The 16,409-nt window shown below is 33.5% G+C and overlaps 1 protein-coding gene across 1 annotated transcript; it reads left to right on the forward strand.

Moving 5' to 3' along the window:
• The first annotated feature begins 1,628 nt into the window (after positions 1 to 1,628).
• LOC140882836 (endonuclease 1) lies at positions 1,629 to 4,981 on the forward strand. Its single transcript, XM_073289048.1, has 9 exons — positions 1,629 to 2,124; positions 2,306 to 2,486; positions 2,591 to 2,698; positions 2,984 to 3,039; positions 3,181 to 3,264; positions 3,432 to 3,527; positions 3,741 to 3,805; positions 3,940 to 4,013; positions 4,692 to 4,981. Exons 1-9 carry the CDS (start codon positions 1,978 to 1,980, stop codon positions 4,814 to 4,816), a joined length of 936 nt encoding a protein of 311 aa, XP_073145149.1. The 5' UTR covers positions 1,629 to 1,977; the 3' UTR covers positions 4,817 to 4,981.
• Positions 4,982 to 16,409: the final 11,428 nt, after the last annotated feature.

Here is a 16,409-nt window from a genome sequence, read left to right on the forward strand (position 1 = left end):
TGCGTCACATTTTCTTTATGACCATCCCGTAGGGGCGTGGATTTCCCCACAATCCACGACATAAATAAAGTGCCTTATTTTGTGGTTGATTTTCCTGCAAGCGAGAAAAGCATGCTAAAAACCCATAAATAGTGTGCATATATTTCGAAATTAATGCGTCACTTTTTTGGGAGAATTACAATTTTGGTCCTATAATTTGCACATTTTCTATTTTTGATCCAGTTAAAAATAATTTTATAATTTTAGTCCTGTAAGTTGCATTCTTTTTTCATTTTTGGTCCTATTAACATTAATTCGCATTTTTAGTCATGTAACTTTCATTAATTTTTCACTTTAAGTCCTATTAACATTGAATTTACAATTTTAGTCCTATAACTTGCAAATTTTTTTCATTTTTAGTCATTTTTGCATTGAATTTTTACTTTTTGTATTGTAACTTCTATATATTTTTTCTTAGTCATATTATCGATAAATTTATATTTTTAATTCCATAAATTTCATAATTTTTTTTATTTATAATATATTATGATTTACATATTTTAAAGCTTTTAAAATTTAAATGAATTAAATAACAAAAAATCAACTAAAATTATTCAAAACAATTTTACACTAAATATCATCTCATAAAATACATAATATAAATAAAAGTATTAATATAATGTGAATCATATTTTTTGGGGTTTAGTTTTGATATATAATATGAAATCGAAATTTTTTAATTTAAATTTTATATCCAACCAAAATTCGATTTTCGTTTTGTATTTTTTTTTTCTTGAGTTTGGATTTATGGTCTTTTTTGTTTTAACCAAAGCTTAAGTACTCACGTAATCTATGCTTGTCACAAACAATTTTTGGTAGAATATAAATAAAAAATGAAAAAAATTACAAATTACATGGTATGAAAATAAAAATTCACCTTTAATATGACTAAAAATAAAAATTAAGTGTTAACAAGACTATTGAATTCCCCTTTAATATGACTAAAAATAAAATAAAATTATATGGTTCGATTTCATATTATATACATAAAAACTAAACCGAAAAAATGATTCATATTAAATTAATATTTTTATTTATATTTTGTATTTTATAAGATGATATTTAGTGTAAAAATTTTCGAATAATTTTTAGTTATTTTTTTTTATTCATTTAAATTTTAAAAGTTTTAAAATATGTAAATCATAATATATTATGAATAAAAATATAAAAAAATATGAAATTTATTGAATTAAAAATATAAATTCATCGATAATATAAATAAAAATAAAAATATATGAAAGTTACAAGATAAAAAAATGAAAATTATATGTAAACTGGACTACAAATGAAAAAGAATGCAAGTTACAGGACTAAAAATATAAATTCGGTGTTAACAAGACTTAAAATGAAAATTCATGAAAGCTACAGAACTAAAAATGCGAATTCAATGTTAATAGGACCAAAAATAAAAAAATAATGCAAATTACAAAACTAAAATTGCAAATTTACTTTTAATAGGACCAAAAATAAAAAATGTGCAAATTAGAGGACCAAAAGTGTACTTTTCCCTTTTCTTTATGTATATATGTAATTTACTATAGCACTTTATTATATATCTTGCAAGTCAAAAAACGTCCTTTGCGTGAATCATCAATCAGACCCCAAAGGTGTTGCATATATAGCATTCATGGCTAAAAGATAAATCTTTGGCATCAAAGAGATGCTCTTTTTGATGTGCACACTAAAAAATGTTGAAATTTCGCTTCTAATAATCAAAATGTTGATTTTTCGATGTAATTTATAATATATATGCCCAATATTATCTTTGCTTATCTTGTTGGACAACTTATAAAAAGGTATCTTAAAATAGGTAGAATTTTTTGCTTGTAAGCATTGTATTTATACATATATGAAATATATGTATATATATTCAATGAGGCCGGCGTGATGACGAACAATCATTTAATTGTTTGAATTATAATCCAAGAGTGGATATTCATGATAATGGGAGAATTAGTGAGAATTTCAAGAAAAGTGGTGTCTCTCTTCCTTTTCATATACTGTCTCGGTGTTTGTTTTGTTTATGAACCAATTGTTCAAGGTTGGAGCAAAGAAGGGCATGCCATGACATGCAAGATTGCACAGGTTCATTTCTTCAAATTTTTTTATATAAATCTTTTTTAATATTTAAATTGAAGTAAACCAAATACATATACTATGGAATTTAATCATATCTTGTTAGCCTAGCTAGGGTATACTGGATTAATCATCCCGTGTTTCGAAATCGAACCTTCGTACAATTTTCTTGAAAATGGATGAATCACAGGAATTGTTAGAGCCAGAAGCAGATGCTGCGGTGAAAATGCTTTTACCGGACTACGCGGACGGTGATTTATCGGCGCTATGCGTGTGGCCGGACCAAGTCAGGCACTGGTACAAGTACCGCTGGACCAGCCCGCTTCACTTCATCGACACCCCAGATCAAGCTTGCAATTTTAATTATCAAAGTATATATATATTTTGTCCATATATAGTTTCATTTCTCTTTTTTATGTACATATATAGATCATATTTAATTTATAATAATTATATTGATCAAATTAAATAAAAGGGGACTGCCACGATTCACATGGAGTTGAGGATATGTGTGTTGCGGGAGCTATAAGAAATTTCACCAATCAACTCTCACATTACAAGCATGGAACCTCTGATCGCCGCCGTAAGATCATTTTTCTTTAATTTTAATTTTTTTTTTTGTAAACGTGAAATAAAAGAAATTATATATATATATATGGAAAAATAGTTAACAAATGTAGCAGTTGAATTTTTTTTAAAATTAATTTTTGGAGATGGAGGAAGTGATTGTTATATATAATTAGTCTAGAATCGATATCTCGTCTCAAATTTAGAATCTTGATATCAGATAAACTACAAGTCATCGACATATAAGTATTGATTATTTTGTAATTGTTGTTATTCTTATTATTTCATTTTGATATGACAGACAACATGACAGAAGCCTTATTGTTCTTAGCACATTTCATGGGGGATATCCATCAGGTAAACATTATATGATTAAACCATCAAATTTTTATACTATAATTGCTATTACTTGTATTAATTCTTTGTACGATATGCATACATATATATATATAATTTTTTTTAAAAAAAGATTAATGAATGATGGATTATATGATACAGCCAATGCATGTTGGGTTCACAAGCGACGAAGGAGGAAACACCATTGACTTGCGTTGGTACAGGCACAAGTCTAATCTGCACCATGTAAAGTTCATACATATATTGTCCAAAACTTCTAGTTTCCATGCCTGTAGCTAGCTAGATCGAATAAAATTAATTAATGTCGCATAGACGATATACCATTTTACTAAAAATTACAGCTAGCGATACGGGACGGCTAATTAATTATTTCATGGATCGATTTAATTTAGGTTTGGGACAGAGAGATAATTCTTACAGCTGCTGCAGATTACTATGGAAAGGACATCAACCTTCTCCAACAAGACATCAAAAGAAACTTTACTCATGTAAGTTCACTTAATGGTAGAATATTCAATCTCGAATTGGTAATATAAATTACTTGATTGGAATATATTATAGATATATATATATATATTATAATTTCATTATCATTTCTCCAAAAACTAAACTTTTTTTAGTTAATTCGTATCAAATTTAATTAATTCTTAGTATTGGCTAATTAATTAATTCAATGTTTTGTATGTAATGGAAACAAACAGGGAATCTGGTCTGATGATGTTGGCTCGTGGACAGATTGTACTGATCTTTTTCCTTGTGTCAACAAGTGAGTTCTCAGTAATTCTTCAAACAAATTAAATAAAAAATTGCACCGTGGATTAAAAAAAAATTGAAATAAATAATTCAATTTTATGACTATTTTTTTCATGTTAATTTTTTTTTTGAATTATGTATGCTTAGGTATGCCTCTGAGAGTATTAATATAGCTTGCAAATGGGGATACAAAGGTGTTGAATCAGGGGACACTCTTTCGGGTAAGAAGTTTATTTATTTGCCAATAGATCATAAAATATCAATTGAAAGATATTATTTATGCAAATTTTCAAGATGGTTACTTTTCTAAAACTACAAAAACACAAAAAAATCGTATGAGACGGTCTTTTTAGTCAATTTTATGAGACAAGTCTACTAATTGATCTGACTCATAAAAAAATATTTTTTATCGCAAAAATTTTATTTTTTTGTAAATATGGATCGGATCGTACCCATATCTGAGAGAATATATACTCAAATAAAATTAAAATAAAAATGGTTTATAATTAATTACACTAGTATTATTAACATGCGATACGTGCATACGAAAAAATTGTAAATTTCAAAATTAGTTAATACGCATAAAAATTATGTTTATATGATGTAGGTTTTTTTTATAATAATATTGTGCCGATAAATTTAAGATCGTATATTTTTTTCTTGAATAATGAATGTTAAATCAAGTTAGGATAAATTTAACATCGAATAAAATGACGGACAATGATACTAAAATGTCTCAAGGTTAATAATATAATATCGATTGTGTAGATTCATAACCTATATCCAGCACTAGTTTATAAATTTGTGACCATACATTTTTTTTCCAAAAATAATATCTATGGTATTCCAAGCATCGATGATTGACAATTGTTTTTTCTTTGATTTATTTTCGTGTGCAGATAAGTATTTTAATTCAAGAATGTCGATTGTAGTGAAACGAATAGCTCAAGGTGGAGTCCGACTAGCCATGATTTTGAACCATATTTTTGGTGATACTCTACAAGATCCCATGCCAGCAATTTAGCCCTAGCTATATCATTGTCAAGGCATCCATTAATTAGGTATTCTTGATGTAATTATTATTATTTAGTTAATGTTCGAGGTTCAGATTGTTAAAATTATTCAACTTTCGTTTATTCTAATATAAATTGTTCGATATTTGATATAAAATAAGAGTATGTTTCTTGTATACATGATCAGACAAGATTTATATTCATAAGACAAGTTGATCAATCATGTTTATGATGAAAACTATTATTTTTTAATATAAAAACACCTTTTTTCCATTATAAAAATAATATTTTTAATTGAAAAATTAATGAGAAGATAGACCACTTCAGACAATAAAAGATATTTCGTGGCCCAAACTGAATCTTGTTAAAGTCCATGTATGTTTTGGGCCAAGGTAGTAAAACTAAAACTGTTGTTCGGCCCCTTTTGATTTTAACCCGCAAAGAGGAGAAAGGAATAAAACCCCTTGCATTTTTCATTTAAACACCGTTTCCTGTTTCACTTTTGTCCATTTCAAAATCAGATTTCTCAATGCTATCACATCGGCAGGGCCCATGTGCTTGATCTGAGAGCTTTTTTTTTTCTTTTTTCTTTTTTTCACCTTTTCGGTGAAAAAAAAAAAGACCATTTGATGCATCTTTCGGCTGTGTTAGTAGGATTAGAGCTGGAATATCGAATCAAAATATCAAATTTTTGTGATGATATTGTATCAAAATTTTTTCGATATATAGACATTTTTTTTGTTATATCGAATTTTTTTTCGGTATCTATACGGTATTAGTATGGATTTCGATATTTTGATTCGATATATAGACATTTTTTTGTTATATCGAATTTTTTTTCGATATATATACGATATTAGTATGGATTTTTTCCATACCAAAATTTCGAAATTACGATATTGCTATAGGTATAAATTTTTTTATATCAATTTTTTTGATACGATATACCGAAAACTCATCCCTACGTAGGATAACATTGACACACTCAAACAAAAGTACAAAACCACACCCAAACTAAATCGGATCCAGATAATTTTTTTTTTTTCAATTGACGGATCGATATTGAATAGATTATTCGAATTTGATGGTACCATTAGTCACCTATTTCTACATACGATTTATTCATACAAATGACATTATATATGTCTTAAAAAAACATTGAATTATTGCGTTTGAATTTTGGTAAGGCATGATACATCAAAAAAATATGATACATGGCATGCTGTCAGTAAACGGTGGAAGATTTAAAATGCACGAGTTTCAAGCCATTTTTCCTTGAATGGTGGTGACTTTTCCACCAAGCAACCGAAAAAAAAAACACACACACACATTGGAAACGTGTACTCATGGTTAATATGTTCTTACATCATTCAAGTTATGTATTTTCAAATGTTGGCAACAAAAAGGACGTGGACAATTAAATTTGTTGACCTTAAAATTATAAAAAGTACAAAATAATATTAAATATCTATAGAAAAAATAATTGACTACTTATTGGAAAATTAAATTCTTAAAAATTGTTAATTAATTGATATTTTAATATATTTTGTTCAGAAAATCAAGATTTTAAATCAAGATTGCATCTTGTAATAAATGAAATGAAATACTAATATTTTTAGTATTTCTAATCAAATCTTGAATCAAATGGAAGAAAATACTTATATTTTTAGTATTTAAAATCAAATATTGTGATTAATGAAAGATAATCACAAAATGAATCAGGAGGATCCAATCAAATTGCGACACCTCATAAAATGAAAATGATAGGAATCTGCATCCTTCAGTTATAAATAGGGGCAGATGACCAAGAACAAAAAAAACAACACAGAAGACTGAAACAAAGAAGTATAAGAATTCAAGATTTTTCTCTCAAGTCACATTCAAAAAGTTCAAGGCGCAATACAAGGCGCTCTTCTTCAAAATCATCAAATTTGAGAAGATCAAGACGTGATTCAAGGATAAAGTTCGTGTTCTTCATCAAATAAATCAAATTCAAGAAGATCATGTTCTTCGTCAAATTCAAGATAGCAAATTTCAAGACGCAATTCAAGGAGTTCATCGATTTCTTCCCAAATTTTGAAGTTTAATTCAATATCAAGGTATTAACCCATCGAATTAATTAACTTTATCAAGACATCAAATCAAATATCAAGATATCAAATCGTCTTTTAAAAAGATCAAATACTCAAGAAATTCAAATCCATCAAGAAATTGTCATTGAAGATGAACATCAAGGGATTATTTAGAGATCGCATCCACAAATCTTTATTTAATTTCTCAAATTCACTTTGTATTCATTTTTTATTTCTTAATTTCAAGAAATAAAAAATTTTGCGCTACAAAAGTGTATCTCCATAAATCAAGAACATTATTAAAACAGTCATACCAAACTTGTCGCATAGGTTTTTTCTCCGTGTGATTTACTTTCTAGTGTGATTTTTAGTACGAAAGACATCTTGTCACTACTATATATACACTATATTTTTACATTAGTTCGAAAATTTACCCAATGCGCATCGAAAAATTACGGTTGTAGGTCTCATCGTTACAAACAAAAAAGGAATATTATTTAAAAATAGTTTGGAATTCAAAATATTTAAAGTTTTATTTTGATGGATGGATTTAAAGTTAGAGATCAAAGATTCAAACCAATAATAACACATCTATTGTTTCGTTTGGCGAAATCCACTCGACAACATATTTCAAATCCCAAATATTTATTTTTTCAGTCATTAATGAAGTCATTTCAAATTTTCTTTTAAATACACCTAAGGTCTAAATCATGGATTCAAACTCAATCTAAGTACACTTGTCAAAGTATTTATATATTATCAATGTTTTAAACGACGGCGTCGATGTGCTTATACGCTAAACTGTTGCACATCGTCTCGATTTTTAGATAGTTGATCCATCTGGGTGCTATTTCATTCATTGATCATATATCTAGATCTCTTAATTGTCACTTAGATGGCTCAAAATCCGTCTCGGTGACCACCTAGATTAATAATATATAATATATATTTTTATTTTTTAAATTTTAAACTTTTAAAAATATTATTTGACAGCTTTTCCGATCAATTTGTATCAGATGAAAATGAGGACTATGCGATGAATTTTGAGTTTGAATTCGATAAATATGTCAAAGAAATATTAAGATGAACAAATTAAAAAGAATTACATATTTAAACTAAAAAACCGTATCTGAGTAGATATTCATGCTAAAAAAAAAAACCTGCCTAAAAAATCACCTAAACATCTAGGCAATTAGCAATGGTCAACCGTCTTCTGCCTATTGCTTTTTAAAATATTGTATGTTATACAGAGAAATAAAATAAAAGAATTTTTATATTTAATCCAAAGATGATCAGAAGAATGACCAGATTAGAAAATAGGAGCAAGAAAATTAAAATAGTACATACGTAACTTTGTGCCAAATGATTGAGATTGGACAACAATTGGTGCAGCTAACATTACTTTGTGCCACAAAATAATGCAAACGAATTCGTAAAAGATGGCTTGCTTGGGGATGAGAAACGTGAATGAGAATATGAATGAGTTCCTATATACGCGTTGTTTGCACAAAAATCCTGAAATATAAACAAAATGCATATTTGACTTTATAAAAATTAAATAGGCATATCAGTTTTTCACTATTTATAAAAATTGTATGATTTATCTTTGTTGATATGATTTTTTGGAACATGCGCCTTTGTTAAAGCTTAGAAATAAAAAATTGAATAATGTTACATTGAATATACAGAATTAACATTTCTTTAATCTAAAATGCATGGTTTTAAAAAGCACGAATCGTGACGATCAAGTTTCAAGCTTCACAAGTTTAAGTGAGTTTAAAATAATGTTAAGCGTGAAAAATGTTTTTCATTTTTGGTATAATTTTAATTATATTAAGTTAATTAACAAAATAAATAACATACAAACTTAAATATTTTTAAAATAAATACGTAAAGTTTAATTTATAAAAAAATAAGTTTCAAAATAACAAATTATCACGCTTAAGTGGCGTTTTTTGGTACTTTTTAGAATAGTGCTAAAAAATTTTCAATATCCGCACAATAAATCCATCGAAATATAATTTTTCAAGGATAATGATATGTGTATATAGAGTCTTACATTGAGGCTTACACGTCCTATTAAATTAGGAAAATATATCAAAATTTTTTTAAAATGTTTTTATTTTCAACCTACAATTGTTTGTCTTGTTCAAAAAAACTCTTAACGAAAATATTATTATTTTTATTTTATTATTTATTGTGCAGTTTTAGGAGTGTCAAAATTGAAACCGACCTGAGTTGATCGGATAATTATCGGGTTAAGGTTGAGGTTTTGGGGTTCAGTGTAATGTCCAAAAAGTTCACTAGCTTAATCACGATTAATTAATTAAATTATATGATTTAATGCATGTTATTTGTAATATTTAATTGTTATGTGAAATTATGTGATTTATTGTAATGCCTGAAATTTATGTGATGTGTATGATTTTAAAGTTTTCAGGTTAGTATTAATTTTGGGTCGTAGGGACGAGCCTAACCTTGGATTGAGTTAAGAAAAATATTTTTATTTTAAATTAAGTTTAAAGGAATGCAGTGTATTTTTATTAATTGGGAGAGTAAAATTTTAAAGGATTTTAAATGTAACTAATGGGCCGTGTTGGAGCCCATTAGTCACAAAAGAAAGCGTTCAGAATTTTATTCTGAACTCTCATTTGAACGCTCCCTTCTCAAAAAAAATCTCTCTCAAACACTGCGATCTTCAGGCTAGGGTTCTTCGACTTCTCAAGGCTAGATCATTCAGCAGTCCAGGCTAATCTCAATCAGACGATTCAGACAAGTTTTTACTGATTTTGAAACACATTCAAGAATATATGTATTTTCAAGGTAAAACCCTAAGTGTTTTGATTGATGGTCTATGCATTTTCTTGAAAAATTTATGAGTATGTTGCTTGATTGTGATACGTGAAGCATTTCTGATGTGTTATGTCCATGTTTATTGAGTTTTGAATGATTTGAAGGCAAAAAATTGGATTTTTGGGCAAAAGATTGAAAGAAGGTTTTTGATGAAAGATCTTTTGAATTCAATTGTGTTTTGGTGCGTGTTATTTTAAAAGTTTCCTGATGTTGAATGGTATTTTGATAGAAAAGTATTTCAGAACATTGTAGGTGTAAAGCCCCGTTTTTATCTTAATTGAGCTTATTTGAGATAATCAGAGTTTCCAGAGTTAATGAGCCGACTTTTTATTGATCGGGTTCTATTTTGTAAATTTTGAAAATTTCAGGGACTAAAACGCAAATAGTGGATTTGTTATATTATCTACTCTTGGAATTGGATTGACCAAGTCTCCTTTTCTCCTTCTTCTCCTTCTCCATCGGTTTCTCTCCATTAGAGACGCCCAAAGCTTTCTCCAAGCTCTTTAAATCCAGTCCGAACTCGATCCGTCCGTTGGATATTAATTCTGAAGGCAGATTAGTGATCACAGTAGTGAGAGCTCCGTTATACCGTAAGTATTTCTCCGATCGGATATGTTTTATTTTTCGGAGGTTCTTAGAATCGATTTAGATTCTAGTATGTTGTTCTTGGCAGAGTTCTGATCGTTTATTATCTGTCGGTTTTGAATTAGAGCGACGTTCGGAATTGTTACGATTTTTGGAAGCCATTTTTGAAAATCATGGTTTTGAGATTTGTTGGGTTTGCCTTGTTGTTGTTGTATTAACATTGAATTGAGTTGTTATCGGTATTGAACTGCTGTCTGCATTGCCGGTTTGTTCAGTTTATAACCGTTATGCCGTCGGTTTGAGTTTTGGGGATTTCGAACCGTATTTGAGTTGTTGAACTAGACTTGTAAGTTGATCGTGGTTATTGATCATTCTTTTGTCTCCGTAACAGATTCGTTTGGAGGTACCAAGCCCAGAGTTAGCAGCTGTTTGATCGTTTCCGAGATTTGAACGAAGAACGGTATAGAGAATTTCCTTGAACCGTTGCCTCGATGTTGTTAGATTGTATAGTTGTTGATACAATCTCTTTTGTAGCATATCCAGAGTTGGGAGCTACTGCATTGAAAGGTAAAAGGAGTCATCGTAGCGGGATAGCATACTCGGGACTGTGGTTCTCGAGTTTTCCCTTTGAAATCACATACTTGCATTTACACTTGTTCTAGCATGAGGAACTTGTGTCTTGTTTGATTGTATTGGCTTTTGTTAAATGGCTTATGTGTTATGTTTTTGTTATGCATTCATCTTGAGCCAATCTTGTTTTCAGCGGGCAGAACCGCCCTTTTTGTTTAGACGTTTGGGAACTATGATTGAGTGGCCTAGGTCGTAGTCGTTTCGCCTAGTGCTAGCATACTCATTATAGTTGCTCAAAGTCTAGAGGAGTGAGATACGTGGCACCACCTCGATTGGGAGAGTCGATGAGTTGTTACGTGATCTTATCCTCGGGATCCCAAAAGCACATCAGCAATCCCTCGTTTATCAGATTGATATCCCGGTTTAAAAGACATGCATTCATTATGTTGTTATTAATTTATTTGTTGTATTGAAAGCATGTTGATTGTTGTATTAATTGTTATGTTGCTTTTTCTGGAAATGTCGTTCTCACCGATTATCCGGCTGTTGCTTTGTTTTGTATGTGTACTTGGCAACAGGTGGGGCAGGATCAAGTCAGAAGAGGCATGGTTAGCTCCGAGGGAAAGTTGTAGCAGTGAGACTCGGTTTAGAAGTCGTGTCAGCATGTCTACCTAGTGTTGTTAGAACATGTTTAGATAACGAACTTCATTATTATGTTGTATTGTCATGCAAGCTTTGCCGTGTTGTTATCGTGGCATGTTCTATTTTGGAGTAGTTGTTAAACTCTAGAACTTCATGTATTAATCGAAGGAACTGCATTTATAATGTATTTGTTGATTTGGATTACATTGGAATAGTTTTAGATGGAATTGCAAAGCATGTTTTCTGCTGTTCTGTTTCTGCTGTAGGGGGCGCCCGAGCTGCAATTTTTAGCAGCCCGAGCGCACCCTACTCTGAGAACACAGTAGCGCCTCTGTCCAGGGCGCGCTCGAGCGCCGGTTTTTGGCCGCCCGAGCGCGGCCCTCTTTAATTTTTTTTTTCCTTTGCTTTGCTTTTAGTTCTTAGATCTTGGATGTTTAATTATTGTTTACTCCTTAATTAGATGTTTAGAACCGAGGTCTCACATTAAGTGGTATCAGAGCGTTAAGATTCTTGGTCGAACTAGAGCGAGTGGGTAGATCAAGTCTGTGTGTATTGGCTCCTCGCATGTGTTTGAATTATTTTAACTGTGTACTTAATTCCATGCGAGCATGCTTTATTGTTAGAATTATTGAATTACATGGTTATGTGATTTAATTTATAAAGCATGATCTACTTGAGATATAACTGTTTCTGTTATCGACTGGTATCCTGTATTCCAAGCGGTTGTAAGGGCACTGATTGTAGCGATTGAGATATCTCGTGTCCTAACCTTTGATTATCAGATGGGTCCTCGTCAAGTGATAAACCGAAACACACCGCCAGTTATTCCTATGACTGAGCAAGCTAGCACTGTAGTTGATCATTTGGATGCTTCAGCGATTTCTATGGAAACCTTGCTGAAGAGGTTTCAGTCGTTCAATCCGCCGTTGTTGATGGGTTCAGAAAATCCAGTTGACTGTGAAAGTTGGTTGGATGATATGGATCAGTTGTTTGATTCCATTGACTACACAGATGACCGCCGAATCAGGTTAGTAATTCATCAGCTGCGTGGTGGTGCTAAGAGCTGGTGGATCATGACAAAGAAAGCATTTGAAAGTAGAGGTACAGAGGTTACTTGGACTCTTTTTAAATCTGAGTTTTATAAGCGGTTTTTCCCTATCTCGTATCGTAAGGATAAGGGAGCAGAGTTTGCAAATCTGAAGCAAGGGAATCTGAACATTGAAGAGTACGTGGCTAAGTTTGATAGTCTGTTGCGTTTTGCGCCGCTAATTGCCGGGGATGAATAAGCTAAGGCAGATCAGTTCATCAATGGTTTGAACCCCGACGTCTTCACGTTGGTAAATACCAACAGGCCTAACAACTTTGCGGAGCTTGTGGAGGCAAAGAGGTAACCAGGTAGCACCTCAGCAACAGAGGCAGTATCAGAAACCACCATCTCAGTATCAGAATCAGCCACCGCAGCATCAGAACCAGCAGCAGAGGTATGAAGGTGGAAACAGTGGGGGAAACAGAAAGGATCAGTACAAGGCAAGAGGTAAGCAGTTTAAGAGGCAAGGAAACAGTTCGTCCAGTTCCAGTGGTTTGAAGCAATTTGGTTCAGGACCGAGTTCTGGGTCATCATCCTTGTACTGCAGCAAGTGTGGAGGAAGACACTCACCGGATCAGTGTGTGGGAGTCTTTGGTAATTGTAACACCTGTCAGCAACCGGGACACTTCTCTAAGGTGTGCCCTCAGCGTAGCAGAGACAGAGCTCAGAGTGGGAGTTCATCTAGACCTGCAGTTCAGCCGGAGAGGCAGTCGTCTGCAGTGCACTCTTTCCAGCCTCAGCAGCAGAATAGACAGGGAGGTAATTCTAGTGCGAACCAGCCTCTGAGACAACAAGCACGAGTCTTTGCTTTGACAGAGGATCAGGCTCAGGCAGCACCTGATGATGTTATAGCTTGTAACTGTTCGATTTTTGGTCATTCTGCTCATGTTTTGATAGATACAGGTGCTTTCCATTCCTTTATCTCTGAGAAATTTGTATTATTGCATGCTTTGCCAACTGAATTGTTGCCTACAGTAGTAGCTGTTACTTCACCTTTGGGTGTAGGAATTGTTTCTGTCAGATTAGTCAGGAATAGTGAGCTCTGTTTTGAGGGAAATTTTCTAGAATTCGACTGTATTGTGCTTGGACTGTCAGATTTTGATTGTATTGTCGGTATAGATGCTTTAACCAAGTACAGGGCAACAGTCGATTGTTTTCAGAAAGTTGTCAGGTTTAGACCTGAAATGGCAGACAAGTGGAAATTCTTTGGTAAGGGTTCTCGATCTAGAATTGTTTGATTTCAGTGTTATCTATGACTCGTTTGCTACAGAGAGGTGCAGAAGGATTTTTGGTGTATGCAGTTGATGTACTGAAATCTAGCCCAGCTTTGGTCGATATACCAGTGGTTAGAGATTTTGCGGATGTGTTTCCGGAAGATGTTCCTAGATTGCCGCCTATTCGAGAAGTCGAATTCAGTATTGACTTAGTGCCAGGTACTCAACCTATTTCAAAAGCTCCTTATCGTATGACACTTGTTGAATTGAGAGAGTTGAAAGAGCAGCTTGAGGATTTGATTGCCAAGGGATACATCAGACCTAGTGTATCGCCTTGGGGTGCTCCTGTGCTTTTTGTTCGGAAGAAGGATGGTTCTATGCGACTCTGTATCGACTACCGCCAATTGAATCAGGCTACAGTCAAGAACAGGTATCCTTTAACCCGAATAGATGACCTTTTTGATCAGCTGCAGGGTTCTTCTGTCTATTCTAAGATTGATTTAAGGTCAGGTTATCACCAGCTGAGAGTGCAAGAGGAAGATATTCCTAAGACCGCATTCAGAACGAGGTATGGTCATTTTGAGTTTATAGTCATGCCGTTCGGTTTGACTAACGCTCCAGCGGTTTTTATGGGTTTGATGAACCGTATCTTTCAGCGTTATTTAGAAGAGTTCGTCATTATTTTCATCGATGATATTCTTATCTACTCGAAGAACCGTACTGACCATGCAGAGCACTTGAGGACCGTACTGCAGATTTTGCGAGTTGAGCAGTTGTTTGCCAAGCTGTCTAAGTGTGAATTCTGGTTAGATCGAGTTGTCTTTCTCGGTCAAATCATTTCTGGAGATGGGATTTCTGTCGATCCCAGCAAGATCGAAGCGGTTATGAATTGGCCTAGACCGACATCAGTACCTGAGATCCGAAGCTTCATGGGTTTAGCTGGTTATTACCGTCGTTTCATCGAGGGTTTCTCGTCTATTGCCAAACCAATTACCCAGCTGACTCAGAAGAATGAGCCTTTTGTTTGGACTCCAGATTGTGAGGCTAGCTTTGTTGATCTGAAGAGGAGACTGACCAGTGCTCCAATTCTTTCTATTCCGTAGGGTACTGGAGGTTTCACAGTCTATTGTGATGCTTCTAACCGAGGCTTGGGTTGTGTTCTTATGCAGCATAAGCATGTGGTGGCGTATGCATCGAGGCAGCTGAAACCGCACGAGACTCGTTATCCGGTTCATGATCTAGAACTAGCGGCGATTGTATTTGCTTTGAAGATCTGGCGTCACTATCTTTATGGTGAGTCTTTCGAGATCTTTTCTGACCATAAGAGTCTTAAGTACTTATTTTCGCAGGCAGAGCTGAATATGAGACAGAGAAGATGGTTAGATCTGTTGAAAGATTTTGATTGTGAAATCAAGTATTATCCCGGGAAGTCGAATGCAGTTGCAGATGCCTTGAGCCGAAAGCTTTGTTCTTTATCTCTTTCTACTATTGGTGTTTCTCAGTTGATCGATGATTGTTGCACTTCTGGTTTAGAGTTTGAAACAGATAGGGAGACTATCAGAGTGTTTGCTATTCAAGCCGAACCAGAGTTGTTTGTTGCAATCAAAGAAGCACAGAAGTCTGAGCCGAGCATTCAGGTTTCAGTAGAGAAAGTCAGATCTGGGCATCAGTCTGAATTCCAGGTTAGAGATGAAGTCTTGTTTGTGAATAACCGTCTTGTTGTGCCTGATGTTCCGGAGTTGAGACAGCGTATTCTCCGAGAGGCTCATTGCAGTCGGTTCAGCATTCATCCTAGAGGTCGTAAGATGTACAACGATCTGAAGATTCAGTTTTGGTGGAAGAGAATGAAGAGCGATGTTGCGAGGTTTGTATCTCGGTGTTTGAACTGTCAGCAAGTAAAAGCAGAACGGAAGCGACCAGGAGGTCTGTTGCACAGTTTATCTGTTCCTGAATGGAAATGGGATCACATTTCTATGGATTTCGTCACGAAACTACCACGATCTGTTCGAGGATGCGATGCCATTTGGGTAGTGATCGACCGATTGACGAAGTCTGCGTGTTTTATTCCGTACAGGATGACGTATCGTCATGATCAGATGGCTGAGTTGTATGTTAGCAATGTTGTGAGATTGCATGGTGTGCCGAAGCCGATCATTTCAGACAGAGATCCTAGATTCACTTCTCACTTTTGGCACAGTCTTCAGGGGGCACTTGGTACTCGATTGAATCTGAGTACAGCTTATCATCCTCAGACCGATGGACAGTCAGAGCGGACTATCCAGACGTTAGAGGATATGCTGCGAGCGGTAGTGCTAGACTTTGGCACTAGTTGGCAGGATTCTTTGCCTCTTGTCGAATTTTTTTACAACAACAGCTTCCAAGCGAGTATCGGTATGGCGCCTTTTGAGGCTTTGTACGGCAAGAAGTGCCGATCTCCGCTGTTTTGGGATGATTTATCCGAGTCACCAGATTTGGGGCCGGAAATGCTTCGAGATATGGCAGAGCAGGTTAAGATCATTCAGACCAGAATGAAGTCAGCTCAAGATAGACAGACGAAGTATGCGAATGTCAGACGTCGACC

Source organism: Henckelia pumila, chromosome 2 (assembly GCF_033568475.1).
Source record: "Henckelia pumila isolate YLH828 chromosome 2, ASM3356847v2, whole genome shotgun sequence".
Lineage (NCBI taxonomy): Eukaryota > Viridiplantae > Streptophyta > Magnoliopsida > Lamiales > Gesneriaceae > Henckelia > Henckelia pumila.

Coding starts and splice junctions, on each gene's coding strand:
- LOC140882836 (XM_073289048.1), top strand. CDS start 1,978: ATGATAATGGGAGAATTAGTGAGAATTTCAAGAAAAGTGGTGTCTCTC. Junction 3,265..3,431: donor ACAAGTCTAATCTGCACCAT/GTAAAGTTCATA, acceptor GATTTAATTTAG/GTTTGGGACAGAGAGATAAT. Junction 3,806..3,939: donor CTTTTTCCTTGTGTCAACAA/GTGAGTTCTCAG, acceptor ATGTATGCTTAG/GTATGCCTCTGAGAGTATTA.